At 37.4% G+C, this 23584-nt stretch overlaps 1 protein-coding gene and 1 non-coding gene across 2 annotated transcripts in view; one reads left to right on the top strand and one right to left on the bottom strand.

Moving 5' to 3' along the window:
- Positions 1 to 3006, top strand: part of LOC112197730 (serine/threonine-protein phosphatase PP1 isozyme 3) — a 4227-nt gene extending 1221 nt beyond the window's left edge. Inside the window, exons 2-4 of the mRNA XM_024338534.2 lie at positions 913 to 1472; positions 1632 to 1861; positions 2585 to 3006. Of these exons, the coding sequence (XP_024194302.1) occupies positions 913 to 1472; positions 1632 to 1853 (782 nt within the window). The 3' untranslated portion in view covers positions 1854 to 1861; positions 2585 to 3006. The remainder of the gene's footprint in view (positions 1 to 912; positions 1473 to 1631; positions 1862 to 2584) is intronic.
- Positions 3007 to 12833: 9827 nt separating this feature from the next.
- On the bottom strand, positions 12834 to 12912 carry LOC112201216. The gene has a single exon (XR_002936672.1). It is a non-coding gene; the product is annotated as a small nucleolar RNA J33 (small nucleolar RNA).
- Positions 12913 to 23584: the final 10672 nt, after the last annotated feature.

A 23584-nucleotide genomic window follows, 5' to 3' on the forward strand; every position in this document is an offset into this window, starting at 1 on the left:
CAAATATATGCAAATTAGACCGATCAATATCTACTGCTTGCAATTACTGAAAATAAAGAATTGAATTGTTTATTGCTCTTTTGTAACTTAGCTCTTATATAATGATGGGGGCTTTAGCTGACAAATAATTTGTACGAACTGAGGGTTCTGTGCCATATTCTTCAACTATCGAGACATGACATAGTTTTTATATGAGGAACTAATTTAGAAAAAGGCAAAATTACTACAGATCATGCAAACTTCAGAGCATTATTTCATATCCCAAGCTACTCTTGAACAGTTGGAACCATTACATTGAGAAACTTATCCTTCATTCCCCTTATTCTGGTTAGTTGACAGGCCATTTAGTTTTATGAATGTTTATATTAGACCAAACCAGCTTGATGCATTGTTAGGACATGCATCTGTATTCTATCTTGGTAGCTGTGGAATTGGGGCTGGTTTGTGGTCTCATACATTAATTATCTATAGATTCAAAACTTTATTTCCTAGTTTACTTGTGCAAAGTATCTTGGAATAAAATGTTTGGTTGGACTTTAAATAAAAATAAGCCTTTCTCCTATATCCTCTTTTCCTTTTATATCCTCTATTTCTCATTTTCTGTTTTTTTTTTTTTGTCCTTTTCGTGCGAAACTTTTTCCATCTGCTTTGTTTTCTTTTTTGACAAAAGTAAATTTGATGTAGCAATGAAACTAGCAAAGTTCCATGCTTGGAGTATAATTTTTTAAATCCTCCACGATAGGAATTAAAATTGATTATTTCTGGGCTTTTAGGTAAATCATGCATCAAACAATGCCCTAAAGAGATGACTCTGTAACATGTTCTGGAGTAGTCTACTCATTTATATGTGGTGTTTCCATTTTACTTTATTACAAAAAGCTGTTTACGTATGACTTTCATTATGTCACCCAGGTGATATTCATGGTCAGTATTCAGATCTTCTGAGGCTTTTTGAGTTTGGTGGACCACCTTCTCACGCCAACTACTTATTCTTGGGGGACTATGTAGATCGAGGAAAGCAAAGCCTAGAAACAATATGCCTTCTCCTTGCATATAAAATTAAGTATCCCGAGAATTTTTTCCTTCTGAGGGGAAACCATGAGTGTGCTTCAATTAACCGAATATATGGGTTTTTTGATGAGTGTAAACGGAGGTTCAATGTCAGACTCTGGAAAGTATTTACAGATTGCTTCAACTGCCTTCCTGTGGCAGCTGTCATTGATGAAAAAATACTCTGCATGCATGGTGGACTGTCTCCCGAGTTAAATAATCTAAATCAAATTAATAATTTACCAAGACCTACTGATGTTCCTGAAAGTGGTTTGCTATGTGATCTCCTCTGGTCTGATCCAAGCAAAGACATCCAAGGCTGGGGACCAAATGACAGGGGAGTTTCCTTTACCTTTGGTGCTGAGAAGGTGACAGAGTTTCTTCAGAGGCATGATCTAGACTTAGTTTGTCGAGCTCACCAGGTCTATATACTTTTATTTTTGGTTGAAGATCTATATAATTTCAATTACAAGACTTTGGCTGATTCTTTTTTCTTTTCTTAAAAAATAAACATTGGTCCAAAGACTTTGCCAAAACCATACAGCTACTTTCCACTGATTGAATATTATCTCTACTTGCAGGTTGTACAAGATGGATATGAGTTCTTTGCTAATAGACAACTTGTAACCATATTTTCGGCTCCTAATTACTGTGGTGAGTTTGACAATGCTGGGGCGATGATGAGCGTGGATGAGTCTCTTATGTGTTCTTTCCAGATATTAAAGCCTGCTGATAAGAAGCTAAAGTTTGGGTTTGGGTTTGGGAGTAGAGCGGCACCTAAGCCGGGTACTCTACTCCGATGAAAGTGAAGGTATATCCATCCATTCCACCAAATGTTTGAACCCTATATTGGTGCATAATGTGAGAATGTTTTTATTTTTTTGAAAGCAAAAAGTATTCTAATTGGTTGGCAACTGATAGAATTAAATAGGAATGTTTTCAAACTATCATATATTCATTATATTGACACTGCAAACCTATAGATGAATGCATGATTTCGATAATGTGTTGTTGACAGCCAAAACCCCTGGAGGAACTAAGCAAGACCATATTCTTGGTTTTTAAGGAAAGTTTATGTTTTCATGCTGGACCTATGAAAGTTTGCCCCAATTGCTAAGGCATGGCGATATTGCATTCTCATGTTGTGTAGAAACATTTAAATTTATGGCACGTGCATTGAAATACCAAGTATCATTCCCTTTATGGCCTTATTCTAGTATTATGTGACAATGCATCTGAGATGGTTAACTATGAATTTATATGTGAATAGGAGTTTCAGGCCTTAATTAATGAAACAATTTTTTACGGATTTTTCTCTTTAAACTTTACTTTCCCAGTCTTGTTAGTTTGTATTGATGTTCCTGAAGTATTTAAACTTGCTGTTTATCAATTATATCTTTTTTAAGAGATATTCGTTGTTTCCCTACCAAAGGTTTTGTCAGTAGTTTGTCTTGAACTGATATGAATCTATATAACTTTTTAGTTGTCACTTGCAATACCTTGTTAAATCCTCATTTTCATTTTTTTTTTCCAGTCATTTATTGGCGGAATGGTGTAATGATTTCATTGTGATGAGAGATACCTAAAGAAAATATCTGCCTGGTTGGACATAGCTAATGTGGCAGTTTAAGAAGTCCTCTTGTTGTTTTCAATACAATACAAATAGCAACTTCCTCCAGCTAGGGAAGGTCCAAAAGATTTTCTGCGAAGAATGTCTGGAGTGAGACACCAGGACTCATTCCATGTATGGGAATCAGAAAAGTTGGAAGAGAGTTGGGTTGAATCATTTTTACATTTTCCTTATGTTAATTTGAGTCTTGCTTTTCTCTGTAAAATAACAACAGTTGTAAGACTCAGTCTGATCATTCTCTGTTCTTTGTTCAATCCGTCTTTTCTACCTGCGGTCTGTTGTGATCATAGAATGAATGTAGTGAGTTCTTGTGAGAGTTTCTTTTCCCTACTCATTGTTTTGTTCTTATAATAAGGGTGCGTTAACCCAGCTCGACATAGTTCTCGTCAAAATATGTCTTGTGAGAAATCATTCCTTCTTCGGACATGTGGGTTAATTTACTTCCAACTAAAATTGTTGGTCAAAAGTGAAGCTTAAAAACACCACTTTAATTTTTTAATTTGTCATTGAAATTCAGGGGGGGGATGATGATCTTTGAATTGAAATAACTAGACCACAAAGCAAGGTGGCACCTTAATATGCACTTTTTTATTTTGAAATGAGAAACCCTAATCAAGTACTTCAACCCCAACAGAAGTAAAATAAAACAAATGAAAAGAAAATGTTAAGGGAACATTCAATCTTCTAGGCCTGGGATCTTTAAACCGGGAACCGTGGAACCGACCCGGTCCGAACCGGAAAAAGGCAGTTCGGTTCGGTTTAATAATTTGAAAGAGTGTTTTTTTTAAGCACCGAACCGGTTTTCCTATAACGGTTCGGTTTCAGTTCTTAGTTTTTGTTAATTGTAGGAACCGGCAGAACCGGAGTTTGGGAGCTTAGGCTGCTTAGCGCCTTAGCCTGCTTACATATGGATCACTTCTAATGTGCAGCCCAGTACCCCCATTTCAATAAACCCAAAAACTCAGGTTTGCCTATTCAGGCAATCAGTTTCGATCAAACTGACCTAGCCCCTGACCTTTTCTTCACTTCTTCACTTCTACCAGTTCTCTATTCTTCCCCGATCGGCGATCCTTTCTTCGCTACTTAGTCAGACCGTCAGTCGGAGGCTCGCAGCCGTAGCCGGCTAGCCCCAATTTCTCAAAACCCCAAGCTTGCACTTCATCCCCAGGCCATTCCAAATTTCCAATTCCAATTCCCAAACTCAGTTCACCAGTTCAACATCTTCATTCGTCTTCCTAGCTCACCAATCGAATTTGTTTTCGGATTCCAGTAGAGGCGTAGAGCTACAACCTGATTGATTCTCTGCAAGCTCCATCACAAATTCACAACTACTTGAATTTCCTGAAACTGACATGGCTTCAATTCCTTCAAATTCAAGTACTGATTCTCCCGAGAATGAGATTGTACCTGCCTCAGCAGCAGCACAACCACGAGAAGAAGAAGTCCAATCTCACAATCCTGGGATATCGAATAAAACTTCTACAAAGAGAAAGAGGGCTCCGAAAGTTCAGAAAGTTCCTCGAAGATGGGTTTGGGAGCATTTCACCAAGGAGGAGCACCCGATAATGGAGATAATTGATGGAAAGGAGCAACAGGTTGGGCACACCACAAGAGCACAGTGTAAGTATTGTCCTACTCACCTTGCATGTAATTCGACTAGTAATGGAACTAGTTCTTTGATAAAACACATTGAAGTTATATGCAAGTTGTATCCGGGTAGAAATTAGCTGGCAGGGGGTCAAACTCATATTGTAGGTGATGATGTGGATGATACTATAACTGTTAGGCAGTGGACTCAGGAAGCTTGCATTCAAGCTGCTACGGTTATGATAGTCATGGATGAAATGCCATTTAGTGCCATAGAAAGACCAGGGTTTAGGTATTTTTGTAAGGTGGCTATTCCAAAATGGAAAGTTCCTTGTAGGAAGGTTATTGTGAAAAACTTTTTGAAAATGTATGAGATGAAGAAGGAAGAGCTGAAAAAGGAATTGAGCTCTCATTGTGTGTGTTTGACAACCGATACTTGGACATCGGTTCAGAATATTAATTATATGGTTTTAACTGCCCATTTCATAGATAATGGGTGGAAATTGCACAAAAGAGTTATTAATTTCTGTGTGATCCCAAATCATCAGGGAATTACAATAGGGAAGATTTTGGAGTCGTGTTTGAGGGCTTGGTCTATTGAGAGGGTGTTAACTATTTCTGTGGATAATGCTTCTGCAAATAAGCATGCAATAGACTACATTAGGAAAAAAATGATCGGTTGGGAAAAGGGATTGATTTTGGGAGGTAAATTTCTGCATGTTAGGTGTCTAGCGCACATCATCAACCTTATTGTGAGGTCTGCATTACATTTATTGGACAAATCTGTTGGTAGTATAAGAAATGCAGTTAGATATGTCCGAAGCAGCTCATCAAGGTTGGATGCATTCAAGGCTTGTTGTGAAAAAGAAGATGTTGGATCGAAGAAGATTTGTGTGTTGGATGTTCCAACAAGGTGGAATTCCACTTACATTATGTTGGAGACAGCTTTAGGGCTTAGGAAGGCATTTGATAGGCTGCAAGATGATGAGGATGTGAAGTACACTAGTTACTTTGATGAAGAAGAAGAGTTGGTTGAGGAGGATGGTGACGAACCAGATGATTTCAGTGTGCCTTTGTCTCAAATTAGGAGAAGGGCATCTAGTATGAGAGTTGGACCGCCTAATCAACATGATTGGGCAAAGGCAGTGGTGTTTACCAAATTTCTAAAGGTGTTTTACGATGTTACTTTGAGAGTTAGTGCCACAAAACACCCTACCTCACCTCATGCTTTCCATGACATTGTTGCTATACATGCTGAAATTGAAGACTTGTTTACGCAGCCTACAGATGGTGATGCAAGTGAGACACAAAAGGTCCCTTTTCAGATGGCACAGAAGATGAGAGCTAAGTATAAAAAATACTTCGGAAAGCTTGAGGACATTAACCAGCTTTTGTTGGTTGGCTTGGTTTTGGATCCTAGGTATAAGCTTAGGAATGTTGAAAGGACGTGCAAGTGGATGTTGAACATGGATGATTCGGTAGTGAAGCAAAAGAGTAGTGAGTTGAAAGACTTAGTTGTAACCCTAACTGATTTGTATGCCTCTTCTAATGGTGCTGCAAGTTCACAAAAGACCAAATCATCATCTGACATGACTCAAGTTGGTTGTAGTACAAGTGTGAGTGGCAAGATGGCAGATATGCTTAGGGATTGGGAGAAAGAGCTTGAAGATGGTGATGCTGTTGTTGTGAATAATGAGGTTGAAAGATATCTTCTAGACCCTATAGAGAAGCCCCCCAAAGGCACTGAATTCAAGATGTTGACATGGTGGAAGCTAAATGGCCCTAAGTATCCCAATCTGCAAGCCCTAGCAAAAGATGTTCTTGCCATTCAAGTGTCAACCGTGGCTAGTGAATCCACTTTCAGCACCGGAAAGAGGGTTATAGATCCTCACAGGAGTTCTTTAACTCCTAGATCAGTTGAGGCTTTGATATGCCTTCAAAATTGGCTGAAATCAGATGCCATTACTAGCTTGGCTTATGTTCCTACTCTGGAGGAAATGGAATGGTTTGAAGAGGTTGAACAAGGTATGTTTTTAACCTTATGTTCAGATTAGTATCACATTTTAATTGTGTCTCATAACGACATAACTTGTTTTTACTTTTGTTTGGCAGAACAAGATAAAGAAGAAAGAGAGAGGAAGAAGAAGGAGAAGGAGAAGGAGGCTACTGCATCTACAAAGGCAAGCAAAGTCAGCAGGGCATCCACAAGCACAGATGCAGCAAAAGCCATCCAAGTGTCTACTTGAGGTGATATATGCTGCCATCTAGCTGTGTTATGTTTTTTTTTTTGTTGGTTGTGTGTACAATGCAATTATGTAGCTTTCAGTTTGCAGACTTGGTGTTGGCTTTAAAATGTGAAGCTTGCTGCCTTATTTTCAATTTCTGCATTTGATGATTGGCTTGCTGCATTAAACTGTGCAGTTTGACAGTTTCCTACTTTCCTGTGTTTTGAAAATCCATAATGCAATTCATAATGCATTATGGATATTGCTGTGTTGTAGAATAATATATATGGATAATGAAGTAATGCAATTTGACATCTTGCTGTGCATTTTAGATATTGCTGTGATTTGTTGTCTTGATGAAGATTTGCTGTGATTTGTTGGCGTGAATGCTTGATGAAGATTTGGCTGTGATTTGTTGGCTTGAATGCTTGATGAAGATTCGACTGATTTGATTCATTTAACATGTTGGTTTGCAGATTATCAAGAATTTCAGAATGCATTGTGGCATTTGTGTCTTGGAACTTGGAACAATAATGAAACTGTGTTGTATGCAAGGCTGCAAGGAATCAAGGACAAGCAATCTCAGTTTAATTAGTTTTTCCATGAACTTTCTATTCTGCTAATTTATGATTAATGTGGCATTTGTCATTTATGCAAGACTGTGATTTGAACCCTTCATTAGTTCATTCTTTTTAGTTTTCATAACTTCATCAGTTCATTCATCATTGTAGCATTTTCAATAGTTCAGGGCATTTGTGACTTGGACTTTGATTCAAGATTGTAATGTTGTTTGATTCAAGACTGTAATGTGACTTTGTGCAAGATTAATGTAGAATTGTTGAAGTGATATTGATTAGAACTTTTGAAGTTTTGTTTACTTGATTCATTTGACAGCAAATTTTTAATGTTTTGATTGAATCATTTGATTGTGTAGTAAATTTCTGCATTATGCTTTAATGATTAATGAAGTTATTCAAGTGATGAGTTGATGTGTTCTTTGATGGAGAACCTGGAAAAACTGCAGAACAGAATGTGGCAAAAACTGGACAACTTTGCTATTGAATTGTTGTGTACAGGAACCGTTTAGAAGCAGTAACCGAACCGAACAAAACGGTTCCGGTTCCAACTCGGTTCTGGTAAGAACTGTGACAACACCGAACCGGAAAAACAAAGTCGGTTCCGGTTCCGGTTCCTGAAAAAAATGTCAAAAAAAAAACCGATCCCAGGCCTACAATCTTCCCTATCTTCGCACCCTTTCTCTCGTGTTCTATTCTCACTCTTTCTTCTGTTCATCTATTGATTCCCTTCATTCTTCATCCTCCTCACTCCCTTCTCTCTCTTATTGAACTCTCCTCACCTTGGTTGCTGCCATCTGCATCATTTTATCATAACTGAAAGTCCGAACGTGGCAACCCTAATTTGATACAAACCCTAAATTGATGAGGCCACTCAAATACTAGGGTTGAGATGCCAAGTCAGATTGAGGTATGCACAATAAGATCTTGATTCATTTGGTGTGATATTTCAATCTTATTTTAACTTTTAACCAGTGTTTATTTAATCCTAATACCCATTAGTCCAGTACCAATGAATCACTAATACTCATGACAATTGCTTTCATTAATGGGAGAGTTGCAGGCCCTGTAAGAATTCATTTTATGTACGTTTCTATTTGCTTGCAGGCCTTTTAAATCTGGATTGATGAATGTTACATAAAGGAAACATATATATTCAGGGGGAGCGAATCGTTATTGCTTCTTGTCTTCCAGGTTCTGTAGTTCTTCATAAATTTTATTGTGCTATATAAATGTCTCCCAACAACCATAGGATCAGGAAATACCCTTCTGGACATCAAAAACGACTAAAAAAGAAAAGAATTGAGGAACTAATTCAATCTCAAAAAGGAGCTCTTCAACACAGTCCAAAACCGAAACTGTAGTCAGTGAACAACATAAACATGAGGAACTAAATGATAATGAAAATGTTGGTGAGGAGTGATAAAGTAATCTGGGGTTCACATCCAAAACCAATTGGCAATGAATGGTGAAAATACCAAACAGAACGATATTGTGCTATAATCAATAGAACAACTTAACTATGAATTCACTATATCAAAAAGGACACAGAAATTGCTAACGCAGTGTAAACCTCTCCACTGAGGAAACTTCACTACGTGGCTTTTAACGTAGCCAACACGAAAGATCAATCCAATATGAATCAAATGAGTTTACAGTTTACAAGTTGTGTTGTTCATAACAAACATATTCACTTAGCAACAAATGCTAACTTGATTTACAACTGATCTAACGTTTACTTGATTGTCAATCTATCAACTCTAATCAATCAACTGATCTTCCTTGTTCTCGATGTCTCACAAATCTTTGAGAATGAATTATGAAAGCAATAGACAACACATGAGAAACACGGAACAAATAATGAGAGTTTTCAGAAAATAATTTTAACAAAAACTAATGGTTCAAGAGTGAACAATTTTTATGCATGAAAAACAAAAACCCTAAACTTGTATTAGTTTCGAAACTTTTTATACAGGAGGAAAACTCCCCCTCAAACAAATCTTTTCTTTAATCATCAAATAAGTTGAATATGGAAAGATATCAAAAACTGAAATCAATGTTCCTTGTTTATTTGTTATGCATGCAAAAAGTCTTTAATGCAAAAATCAATTTAAATTATACAACATGATCTGGAATGAATATATATTAAACTCAAGATCAGTGAAACACTTTTGCTTGATCGTATCTTCCTCTTTGATTCCTTGATGCTCCCGTTTCCTTGTGACAGTGGGAAATCATGCATTGAATGGTAATAATGTAAGAAATAATTATTTCTAACCATGTAAATACTTGAATAGACAGCAACTCAGACAATCAAATCTGCAACAACATTTTAATATAATCTGTTGTGCAAGTTATGCAGATATAAATGAATGTGAATCATGATCAATTCTAAGTTCATCATCATACTAGATAATTAAGAAGGCTATGCCAAATATAAGATTGTAATTCAACAGCAACATGAATCAAGACCAAAACATAATCTGCAGTGTATGAAATATTAAATCCAGAAAACAAAACTAATAAAAGTCTGGGAAACTAACACGATGTGGTTCCAGAATCCATTGATGCTTCTCCTAGATGCACCCTCAATCTCATATTGTTAATGGGACAATTTTGTTTGAGGTTTGGTGTTCTAGCAGGGATCAATGATGAGGTTGCAATCCACTTTATAGCAGAAAAACTGTTGTGGCAGTTCCTTCCATTAAGAAACTGCCTTATAACTTCCTTATGTTTATCTGAATGGATTAATCTAAATAATCATACATGTTTGAATTCAAATTCAAAAACAGATTGCATTAATAAAACTATTTTCGATTACAAGCTTTATTACATACTTTGATGTCACAAACTGAAACTCTAAAACTCCTCACAATGTCAATCTGCAGAAAGTGTTGATGTCTAGTTCAATAAGGTCTTACAATCTCCCACTGAACTAGATATCATACAAAATCAACTGACATTGTTGAGTTGTTTTCTTAAGTGTGCACAAGAGTTCAAGAACATCATCTGTTTTTCAAAGTCCTGTCAATTTTGCTAAACTGCATTGAACTACAGAAGATTACAATGAATTGGAAAATCACTAGTCTTCTATGATCACAATGCAGCAAGTAAAATTACATGAAACTACCTCAAGTATGATCTTGTACATGTTTACTTTATTTACAGTAATCGATTTGTAAAACATGTTTGATCCAAAATTAATTTCAACTAGATGAAAAGCTGTATTATCTTACTAATTAGTATCAGTATCAAGTTTTTCTGTATATGTACATATTCATTGATTTAGTATATCAGTATCTGGCTCCTTATATGTACATGGTTCTGCATATGTACATGTTCTACCTATACAGCAACCAAATGTTGAAACTTAATTTTATTCAAATGATAGATATCAAATGATGACTTCATAAATGACTGACCGACTAAAGTAGATACATTACCTGATAGTACTTCACACAATATAATCAGCTTGAAATTCTGGACTGTCTCTCTCAGGGTCCCTATAAGGAACAAAATCTGCTGGACTAACTTCTCTGCCCAGGTGATAGATGGCCTTTGTTGATAGTTCAGAATTTTTGCAGGCTAGAGGGAATAGTTGCCAAGAATTTCTCTATCCAAGACTTCGGCCACTGCAAGTTTATTTCATTTATTGACAAAATGATATCAGAAATTGGGATTGATAGTGCTGTTGGGGGTTATGTTAGATATAATCTCCCTCTGTCTGTGGAAGCAACAAATGAAAAGCCGACTCGATCCTGGCTTGCTGCTAAAATATTATGCTCGTGGAAGTGGCCGTAAGGAAGTGCTGTAGCTTCATTCTTACCTTTATTGAGTGCTTATGCGAATATTAAAACTTTCTCTTCCCAGGAAAGCTTGCTAGACATTATTTTCGACATTCTACTTGATGGTACACTTGGTCAACGATGATGTGCTGCACATAACTTGTCTATCTGTGTCCTACTTCAAGTGATGAAGTGAAGGATATTAAAGAACGATTCTTAAGAGCTCTTGTAGCTTTTCTATTAACTTTGTTTAATGATAAAATGTGGGTTGCAAGTCTTCTGTTTTATACACCAAAGTCTAACTTCATTCTTGCACTTGCTCAACAATTTAAGCTGTATTGCCATTTGACTTTTCAACTTCAGCATTATCTATTGTTCGATGGACCAGTACCATCAAATGGAAAATGGATAATTGAATGAACTGATCATTACTGATCCCAGCTGCACCCGAATCTACAACACCTACCAAAGGCTGTTTCTTGTCTTCAAAAACCATTTCCATAGCAGCACTCCCACTCCCACTGGCCTTTCCTGCTAGCCCTGCATTGTCGTTGTCAGTGAAGGAAGCAATTTTTTTTTTTTTTCTTTTCTTTTCGCACAAAGGACGAAGTCTGTAGCTTTCCAGGCAGGGAAACAGTAGAAGCAACATTCTTCTTGACGCCTTTCCTTTTACTCAGAATATTCCATGATCCCAAAGTCCCAAACCAACCATAATAGCATCCTTCAGAATCTTCCCAGCATTAGTATAAGGTGAAGAGCTAGAGCTAGTAGGCGTAGGAACATCAACAACATTATCCATAGGAGTCACAGCCATCTCAGAATCATCGTTCTCAACACACCATCTCTAACATGCCCAATTGACCAACATTTATAGCAAACTGGTGGAAGATTCTCATACTCAAGTAATAGTTCTTAACACAAAATTCAGATTGCAGAGGTAATTTCAGATCACCTTCAACACAGTAACTAGCTTGCATATTTACCTGGAACCTGTGAAGCCACTGTCCAACGTCGCATGTAGGTCACACTTCAGAGAATGAGCCCCTACAGAGCGTCCACATTGGCTTTGTACTAACTGTCAATATGTTCACAATACTAAACAAGGATTTTTTTTATTTTTTATTTTTTATTTTTTTTTTATCACTGGATGTATTCATGGTGGGTGACGTTGCCTCCACACAAAGTACAATTAAGCTAACAAAAATGTCTTCACTGATGTTAATCATTGTGGAAGCTTTACTGATGCCACCTCGAGTCAAGAACCAAAATCGGTCAAAGACATCTGAATGACCATAATGCATTCCAATTTTCAAAGGGTTTGCCAACACCCGCTGTCCCAAGGTGACAAAACTTCTGAGCTGACATAAACCAATCAAGTGATGAGACAGAACCAGTAAAGACATGCTTCCTAACTCCCAAGATCGTAGGCTTCCAGATACCATGATAGCGCCTGTATTCTTCTAATAGATTCCTCATTTTGAGTGCCTAGCCTCCTCAAAATAATTGTCTTGGTTCATATCAATGATCTGAACCGCATCACCACGAGTGAAGATAATGGCATGATTTTGATTCTCTGGTTTGCCCTCTCCGAGCTTCAAAGGACCAGGTAACTTAATGCGATAGATTTCCATTTCTTTCTCTAATTGATTATCATACTTGACAAGAACAGAATAATATTCCTTCTCATCTCTACCAGCTGAAACCTCCTCAACATAGGCAATTTGAAGTGCTCCACTGGTTTTCATTAGATACAAAATTTCATCAGCAGGGGAATCTTTCTTTGCCTTTTGTGTTCCATGCATATATCTGGTATGCAACCACATATGTATATCATCAAAGCAGTTCCAACTTCATACCTTTGTACAACGAGTTCACACTACTGCTTGTTCTACTTAAAACTCTTGGAAGAAGATGACCTCTCTGAGGTCAGACCGTCTAAACCAATGTCTCGCATCATAGAACCAATTTCTTGTGAACCTTCCCGAATGTCCATCTGTGATGCAGAATCCAGAAAGCCAACATCTTAAGAGCTCGAAAATAATACATCATCCCCTTTACAGTTCGAGTAAGTGTTTGTCCTCTGTAAGATGCCCAAAGCCTGAGTTCCCTCAACTTCGTTGTCCATATCTCATCATCATTGGCTATTCCTTCTCGACGCATCCTCTCCATGTTGTAGACTCTTGAATCTGCTTTACAATTAATTCTGTAGGTGGTTTCTCCCTCAACATATGATCAAAATCTTGGATTCTTAGATGCAGATCAATACCACCTTTCCATTTCTTAAGTTCAATTCATTGAGCAACTGAATCTGATTGATACTTATAAGAAAATGCAGGGCTGTATGCAATTCAATCTAAGTCAGTCATACTAGTGCTGTAAAACTGAAATTATGCACTAGAAATAATATGTCCCAAATGTTAATTCAATTTTTGAACAACATTTTAATGAAGTGCACATACATAGATCAACAAACCATGATATTTTCAAGAAGTTGGTATCATTTGTGATACACTTATCTCTGATATCATCTGAATGTTTAATGACGTGTATATGCAACTCAAATAACCAAATGTTTGAATACTAATTTCTTTGGAAACCAGAATCAAATTAATTTTAAGTATAAGTGAGTCTTTTGTTTTCTGTTGATAAATGAATCAGTTTGTGCATTTATATAACAACCACTTTGATGGCAGGCTATATATATGCATAAGATGATCCAGAAAACACTTTAGTTTGCATATAATCATGAATACATGGCTACTTTGGCAGCATACTGTGTTGTGATCATATATGCACCAATTTCTGAAACTATATATGATGCGGGAAGCGTGAACACGATAGTAAGGGGCTCCGTCAAGCGTCGAAAGCCATATGAGATGAGCTAGAATCCACTAGCAATTACGGGCACAGCCGTAAGAAACATAGAGAAACTTCTCTAATATTTGAGTTTTTATTGATAACTTGAATGAAAATTACAATCGAAAAGGTGCCTTATATAGGGCACATAGAATAAACTTAATACAACTAAAAAACAAAAAAGAACAATTTATTATAGACTAAAACTAGGAAACCTAATTAAATAAAAATCGGAAATAAAATCCTAGATATTAAAGAATATTACGCAAACATATATTTGGAATCTCAACCAAGATTTCGCTCGAGAATCCCGGTATATCCAAAAGAGTAATTTATGATTAATTCCATCATTAAGAAGCCTATTTGAATACCAATTTTCAATATTCAAATCATTCTTCTTAATGTGCAGACGCTTCTTTCTTTTCGAGATTCTTTGTTGAAGTTGGCTAAAATCTCGTCCTACATCAGTCTCCTCCACCTGAAAAGAACTCGACCTCGAGTTCCTCTTGTATGCAGCTTGATCGTTAGTAGGAATAAAACATGATAAGCCATCAACTTCAATATTTTCGAAATTAAAAGGTATCACCATGAATCCAATACCGTAGACAAGTTTAGAATAAACATCTTGAAATTTGAACTCCTCCACTTGAAAAGGAATGGGCATTGACTTCTCCTTGGGTTGATCTTGAACACAATTAGGCATGCATGACATGGATATCGGTGTGATGAATGAATCAGCTTCCGTGTCCTTAATGAGTTTCTCTTCAATCTTCAAAGTGCCTTCTTCATGTTCCTTTTCACACACCTCAGGATGGTCATTCTTGATGTTCATCCTTTCAAGCTTGATTTTAATTTTGTGTGACTCCCACTGAAATAAATATGTGTTGTCTTTGCAAAAACCACCTTTGACGCTTTCATGCCATGGTATTCCAAAAAGCACATCAGTGTCGTCCATGTCGATCACATGACAAGTAATCTCTTCTTTATAAAATTTTCCCATAGAGACAGGAACTTTACAAACCTCTGTTACTTGTGCATATTCATCCTCTCCAAATGGAATCCAGTATGGATCACTCAGCTTCACTGTCGGTAATTGAAAATAATCCACAACTTTGTTTGCTACAAAGTTCTCTCGTAAACCACTGTCAATTATTACAGAGCATACCTTGTCTTTGATGACACATGTAGTTCGGAAGTCGTCGTAATCCGGCGTTGTGAATATCCAACGTTCCATGTTTTTTTTTCTTCTCTCTCTCTCTCTTTTTTTTTTTTTTTTTTTTGGGATTGATGAGGTTGTCCTAGGGCGAATCCCTTGGCATGTTCCTCTTCAACGAAACTTTCTTTGATAGATACTCTACGACCAGTGTCGTTGAGGTTGGTGGTAGTGAACTTCTCCCTTGGATCGTCGTCTGCTAAGAAGCGGGCGATACCCGCTCTGATACCAAATGATGCGGGAAGCGTGAACACGATAGTAAGGGGCTCCGTCAAGCGTCGAAAGCCATATGAGATGAGCTAGAATCCACTAGCAATTACGGGCACAGCCGTAAGAAACATAGAGAAACTTCTCTAATATTTGGGTTTTTATTGATAACTTGAATGAATATTACAATCGAAGAGGTGCCTTATATAGGGCACATAGAATAAACCTAATACAACTAGAAAACAAAAAGAACAATTTATTATAGACTAAAACTAGGAAACCTAATTAAATAAAAAATCAGAAATAAAATCCTAGATATTAAATAATATTACGCAAACATATATTTGGAATCCCAACCAAGATTTCGCTCGAGAATCCCGATATATCCAAAAGAGTAATTTATGATTAATTCCATCATTAAGAAGTCTATTTGAATACCAATTTTCAATATTCAAATCATTTTTCTTAATGTGCAGACGCTTCTTTCTTTTCAAGTTTCTTTGTTGAAGTTGGCTAAAATCTCGTCCTACATCAATATATATTCTGTCAAAACAGATATTCAGGAATATTGTAATACACCATCTAATCAACTTGCAGTTATGTATCATAAATAAAGCATGATGATTTTATCAATCTTGTAGTGTAATTGAAAATCAGAACTTGAACATATATAAGCACCATTTATGCATTAATCGCACAAATTTGAATTACAGTAAGGATTCTAGAACATGAAACTGTTACGATGTGATCATGAGACTTGAACCAAAACAGGAATATCTTAACAATCTTAATTTGAGCATAGTAGGCTCTGATACCAATTGTAAGAAATAATTATTTCTAACCATGTAAATACTTGAATAGACAGCAACTCAGACAATCAAATCTGCAACAACATTTTAATATAATCTGTTGTGCAAGTTATGCAGATATAAATGAATGTGAATCATGATCAATTCTAAGTTCATCATCATACTAGATAATTAAGAAGGCTATGCCAAATATAAGATTGTAATTCAACAGCAACATGAATCAAGACCAAAACATAATCTGCAGTGTATGAAATATTAAATCCAGAAAACAAAACTAATAAAAGTCTGGGAAACTAACACGATGTGGTTCCAGAATCCATTGATGCTTCTCCTAGATGCACCCTCAATCTCATATTGTTAATGGGACAATTTTGTTTGAGGTTTGGTGTTCTAGCAGGGATCAATGATGAGGTTGCAATCCACTTTATAGCAGAAAAACTGTTGTGGCAGTTCCTTCCATTAAGAAACTGCCTTATAACTTCCTTATGTTTATCTGAATGGATTAATCTAAATAATCATACATGTTTGAATTCAAATTCAAAAACAGATTGCATTAATAAAACTATTTTCGATTACAAGCTTTATTACATACTTTGATGTCACAAACTGAAACTCTAAAACTCCTCACAATGTCAATCTGCAGAAAGTGTTGATGTCTAGTTCAATAAGGTCTTACAAATAACCCAATATACTTACAAATGGAGTGGCCCAAATCCTTATAAACACATAAGCAAAGTTATATTTTTCCAATGTAGGAGTTAAATATACAGATTCTCAACAAGGAGAATGTAGACGACAAAGAAGAGATTCCCGTTTCCAATTCTAGCACTGAGCCTCGAAATCTCTGCTTCCTCCCTGTAAAAACCTGTCCAGGGCGTCAGATTAGGAAATACCCTTCTCTGGACACCAAAAACGCATAAAGAAGAAAAGAATTGAAGAGTTGGTTCAATCTCAAAGAGGAGCTCTTGATAGATTTATCGTTAAAGATCCACAAGCTTCAGTTGAAGGTTTAGTCCATGGACAGCAACATGATGAGGAATGGAAAGATGATGAGTTTGCTATTGAGGAATGCAAAGATGTTAATGGAGGGTCACGTTTCTAATTCTCGCACTGCGATTCCCGATATCCCTGCTCCAGCCGTTCTATTCTTATCTTTACTAGGAGTATGTGAGATTTGAAATAGGAGCAAAATCAGGTTAGGTCATGTTGGCCAGCAATTCCATTCTAAAGTTAGCTCTTTTGTACTGCTTTTGAGTCTTGTTATTATAGCCTTACGTAGTTCTTTTTATGTTTCTCTTCATAATTATTCTCCAAGGCATATATGCATCTTTTATCTCTTTTATTGCATCATGTACCATTTCAAGCCTCAAATCCAGATTTCTTTTTTACCGTTAATTGCATTAATATTAAAAATATATCCTTGCTGGGAAGTAATGGTTTTGATCTTTACACTGACTATCACTATCCATTCTTACCGGCACGGCTTACACTTCCAAGTTGCACCTCATCAGACATCACAAGAAAAAAAGAACCATTTTGCTCGTATCCTAACTTTTGAGTGGCATACATGTGATTCCTTTATGACTTTATGCAGATCAAGTTTATTAGTTGATCATGTCCCATATATTGACTTTCCCCTCATCTTCATGCATATCTTTTGGGCTCATATTCTCTCCAAATTGTGAGGTAGACGCTTCCAGCGAGTAAAGAGTGGTCCTTTTAATCTAGAAAACAGAGAGTTTATGTTCGTTCTTTTGGGCATTGACATATGTGATTCATGAGGTGCATGATTCTCACTTTAACCTTGATTATGATATGATTTTAATGAGCACCGTTGGTGGGGAATTGTATTTGGACCTAGATGATTTGGGGATTTATAATCGGAAAATTGTCAATAGGATTCCTTGGTGGGATTTGTAGTGTAACTTTGTTGTGGGGGTGGAATCTTATTGCTATCACAAACTACATGATTGGTGCTTTGGGTGCGGGGTGCCCAAAAATCTCAAATTCTTTCACCTTCCGCATCTCAACCTCAATTCCGTTAAAATGTATAGAGAAATTATAGAGAAAGTTTGGAGAACTTTTGTCCTGATCAAGGACCCTCAATGTATTTTGTGGATCTGTAGTTCCTTCTCCACCAGAGGCAGCGAGACTCAATTTAAGAGTCACAATGCCATCCCTGATTTGTTCGAAAATTCTACAATGCTCCGAGCATACCATGCTTGGGCACGTCAGCATCTTATGGGCCGTCGGATATATGCTCCTTAATCTATTGGTTGAGAATACTGACCGGCTGACCTGCTTACTATTTTATATAGTTGAAAACGTTACTGTGTAGGAAACAATTATTTCATTGTCGGGCATGAGTGTCGCAATCGAGGAGAGAGGGGCGTCTTTCTCTTTGCTGCTTGCTCGTCATTTTTCGCCGCCCTCTGGACCTCGGCTTATTGGGCCCAATTTTTGTGTCTATTCGCAGCAGCAGCTAGCCGAGTGAGTTTTTTAAAAAAAAATTCTATAAATTTCAACTCTCTAGTTTTACGACTCTAGTTCTACATCAATTTTCTGCTCTCTGTTTTACAAATCTTGTTACAAAGCTAAAGAGTAGATCTTTTAGATATGACTCACATATAATTTACAATTTTGTGGGTTTTGTGTGATTGCTGCTAGATGGGTATGATTCAAATGTATATATGCAATGGAATTCATTCGAGTTTCTTGATGAGATGGAGATCGTAAAATACACAATCTGAATTTACATGAATTGTTAAACTTTATGTTTTTGAATAAGATAGTTGGGTAGGTTGGGTATCCTAATTCTTAGGAAGTCAGCTTGTTTACTAAGTCTTTAGGAGTGAAGTTGAGTAGGAGTCTTGTTTTGATTTACTTCCTTAATTTGTGTAAAAGCTATTCCAAGTGCAGTCTATATATGTAATTGAAACAGAGGAAATAAGATAGGCTTTTGAGTCGAATTGCTCAGTAAGCTTTCAGTTACAATTTTCTCTTGCTTTTAACATGAATTGCTCTTAAACCCTAGAGTTGAAATTGGAAATTGAAAATTTTCTAGTATGAAAGTGTTGAATGTTGAAAATTTTGCTGAATGAGTTCGTTTATGACAACAGGTTATTTGATAAAAGAAGACATGAATTTGGAGCATGCTAGTTCCGGAGACGGAAGATTGAACATGCTGGGTTGCAGGTTTATAATGCAGCAACAACAATCTTTTGCACGAAGTGATGGTGTATTTTCTTGGGATGTAACTTCTGATCTTAAGTGCGTCTTTTCGATTTAGTTTATACAATGAATTGATATTTTTTGTTGTTTCTGTGATGGAAAGTTTTTATGAGTTATGACCAACATTCTTTCTGTTTATCTTTTGTTGCAGGTTTATAATGCAGCAACAACCATCTTTTGCACAAAGACTTGGTGTATTTTCAGTGAGCCTGGTACGCAGCACATGGAAGGTCTCTTGAAACACATCTATGAGCTGTACACTGATTATGTCCTGAAGAACCCTTTCTATGAGATGGAGATGCCTATCCGGTGCGAGCTCTTTGATATGAACCTAACACAGGCAATACAAAAGGATCGTGTTGCCTTGTTGGCCCGATAATCTGCATATAGACATGTATCTTACCAACTTGTTGCTTGATCTATGTTTCTTTAGATGTATACCTTCTGAGCAATCTCATCTTACATTCATGTGAGATATATGTTGTTTGACTTGAGCTGACTATAACTTCAATGTTCAGTACTGGGTTTGTGAGGAATGGCTATATCTTCTTATGTTGATGTTCATTGTTTTCAGAAGTTTTGTTCTTCTAATTTTTATCTGAAGATCAATAGCCCATTTGTGAGGACTGAGGACCAACTTGATTGATCTGGAAGAATGAAATCATTAGATTCAACACTACCTGGCATACTTTTATGAGTTTATCAGTTTTCTGTGAAGTTTGAGCCGGGGGTTTGCTCGGCCAGACGTATTTGGTAATTTGGGTATGGGAAAAATTCATCAACGGTGTCTGGACACTTTGGTGACTTTCAGAATGATACCTGAACTTTGAATGTTATCAATGTGATACCTAGACTTTACTTTTCGTATCTTGCATTTATAGTATTTTTGCCTTGGTGGATCTCTCTCTCATTTAAAAAAAGTCTGGAATCTTGGATTACTAATTGGTGGAATATTAGGCTACATCGGTTGGGCAGGCTCGCACACATTGAGTACACCCTATACACGTATCATAAATCTTTACTGAGTGTGACATTGGTAATTCTTTCAGGACCGTTGCTTGTCACATGAGTCTGAATTTCATATTTCCTTATGCCTCTTTGATTAGTTGATGCTTCAAAGCCGTTTTACCTGGAATGAAAGAACAAAAACGGATTCGCGAGGGTTTAATTACTGAACTACGTCCCAACGGTATGTATGTTTCGAGTTCGTTTAGATAACGAAAATCCGATTCTGGGTTTTGCTTCGGGTTTTGTCACCTCCCCAACTATCTCTCCATTAGGTAGGATTTTTTGTGCCCAAGCGCTTATTTGTCAACTGTGAGCACGTGTGACTCACGTGAGCCTAAAAATGAGGGCAAAAAAGACATTTTGCCCTCAGTTTGTTTTAGGAAAAAATTCACCAACGGTGTTTGGACACTTAAGGGACTTTCAGAATGATACCTGAACTTACAAAGTTATCAATATGATACCTGGACTCATTTTTTCGTATCAACGTCGTACCTACGACCAATTTCCGTCACGGAGCCGTTAAATTTTGCACGTGAGTAACTTCATGAAGACAAAAAGACCGATTTACCCTCAAAAGTTTTGTTTTTCTTTTTCTTTTCTTTCTTTCTTTCTTTATTCTTCTTTCTTTCTTGCTTGCTTTCTTCTTCTTCTTTTTTGGTTTCTTCTTCCCCTGATTTGAATCATCAAGATTCAAATCATCTTGGTCGTCCGATTCCCACCGCCGATTGCCGATCAAACACCGCCGCTGTGTCTCAATCCACCTTCATGCACCGCAGATGTTTATGGTTCCCCCCACTTCAAATCCTACAGCATATTGAAATTGTGCACTGAGGCTTCGCCGCTCACTCTGAGTTCATCCCCTCCACCGCCGCCGACGACGTAGCCACCACCACTCTCGTTCTCTCCTCCGACCCCCTTTTATACACCATTGATCAGAAACTCAGACCCCGCCAGCCCTCCACTCTCAAATCACAGCTCCAATCCCACCCCGCCATCCTCTCCATCGTTCCTGACATGTAACACCACCTCCACACCATCCTCACCTGCAACTTCATCGGTCTAGCCGACAACTTCGGCCTCTAGCCAAACTTCGATCAGAGGCAATTGTAGGCAACCAAAGATTAACAACTTCGGCCTCCATACCATCCTCACCTGCAGAAAATTCAAGCTATTCTGATTCACCAGCTCCGCCACTCTGCTGCTACCCGCCATTGTGCCTCGCCGATTAGCAGACAAAGAACTCAGAGCCTCCACAATCGAGAAATGGAGGCTCGCATTATGCGTGTCCTGCGCGGCGGATATCGACACCGTCGGAGAATATGTTGTCTGAATAGAAATTGAGTTCGGGTTCCACGGCGGCAGCTAGTCGAGCTCTTCGATTGCGGCCTTGGCTTTGTTGATGACCCAATCGACGACCTTGCTGGACCGGTCGTATTCGAGTCGGTCTTGCGCATCGTAGAATTGAATGGCGGTGTGGGCGGCGAGCCAGACGTGGTGGTTCCTGGGGCCTTTGGCGGTGTAGAGCTTGCTGTGGCGGTCCTTCCGGTCAGTGGCCCTTAGAATGTGGCCTCGAGCCTCCACGATTTCGCTGGCGATGGAGGAAGAAGCAGTCTTGATACCCAAACCCAATCGAGAAGCAGCGGAGGACGACGTCATTGCGCGGTGGTGGAGGTTGTTGTGGCTCTCCCCCATTTTTCTTCCTGCATATTCAATGGTAGGTTCTCCGAAAGCGGTGGTGTTGGCAAGGAGAGAAGGAGAGAATAAAGAAACCGAAAAAGAAGAAGAAGAAGAAGAATAAAGAAAGAAAGAAAGAAAAGAAAAGAAAAGGAAAAAAAAAACTTTTGAGGGTAAATCGGTCTTTTTGTCTTTATTAAGTGACTCACGTGCATCACACTTGTAAAATTTAACTGCTTCGTGACGGAAATTGGTCGTAGGTATGAGGTTGATATGAAAAAATGAGTCCAGGTATCACATTGATAACTTTGTAAGTTCAGGTATCATTCTGAATGTTCCATAAGTGTCCAGACACTGTTGGTGAATTTTTCTCGAGGGTAAATCGGTCTTTTTGTCTTCATTAAGTGATTCACGTGCATGGCACGTGCAAAATTTAACGGCTCCGTGATGGAAATTAGTCGTAGGTACGACGTTGATATGAAAAAATGAGTCCAGGTATCACATTGATAACTTTGTAAGTTCAGGTATCATTCTGAAAGTCCCCTAAGTGTCCAAACACCGTTGGTGAATTTTTCCCTTTGGGTATTTCCCACCCATACCCTAGCTTCGACTCAGTATAGAGCTGTATGTTAAAACATCTAGGCCCTAGAATTTTCAGATGTTCACTTGGAATATGCAAAATAATGAACGCAGACAAGTACGGGGTGGGGTCAATTTCTTGACGAGTCTGAACGAGATCAAACTCAATCATGATCACCGGCTACATGTCAATATGATTATTCCAAAATAACAGTGTCATTGTTAACAGCCGGTAATGAAGCAACAAAGATCCACAAGCAACAAAGCCCTTTTTTTTTTTTTTGGCAATATTTTTCAATACAACTAATAAATAAGTTAAACCGCATTAGCAGACATATAAAGATTTCGTGCGATCCAACAAAATTGAAATTGAAAATCGATAAACTTGACATTATCCATCTACTTGTAGTGTATTAATAGGTAATGTGTAAAAAAATTAACCCGATCCGCTGTCATTTAGATGTCAAATAAAGCGGTCAACAATTTATACACTTATAACTCCCTAAGGGGAGCTTAACCATGAGTAGATAAACTTTCTGAAATTTTTATATTAGTTGATATAGCTCATAGCCACGAGTGTGAGAGCTGACAGAACTAAAAAAAGATGCTACAAGTGAGCGGTTATGAGCATATTAGTTTTATGTGGTATTTAGCGTTTGGGGTTGACCTAATAGATCAAGACGCAAACGACGACGAAAATAGCTAAAATTTTGACCATAACCATTTCTTCTTATCATGATAACATCCAATGGTCGGTTTTGATAAATTTTATTTCCTCTACCTTGTTGCTCATGGAAGGTATATTTTTCAACACAACTAATAAACTAAGTTAAACATCATTAGTAGGCGTATAAGGATTTCGTGTGATCCAAAAAATTGAATTCGGAAATCGATAAATTTGACATTACCCATCTACTTGTAGCTTATTACTAGGTAATGTGTAAAAATGTTAACCCAATCCGCTATCATTTAAATGTCAAATAAAGCAGTCAACCATACTTATAACTCCCTAAGGGGAGTTGGATCGCAAGCGTATAAACTTCCCGAAATTTTTACATTAGTTGATATAACTTATAGCCACAAGAGTGGGAGAGCTGATAGATAGAAAAAAGAATTTGAGAGTGAGCGGTTATGAGCATATTAGTTTTATGTGGT

The sequence above is a fragment of the Rosa chinensis genome, chromosome 4 (assembly GCF_002994745.2).
Source record: "Rosa chinensis cultivar Old Blush chromosome 4, RchiOBHm-V2, whole genome shotgun sequence".
Lineage (NCBI taxonomy): Eukaryota > Viridiplantae > Streptophyta > Magnoliopsida > Rosales > Rosaceae > Rosa > Rosa chinensis.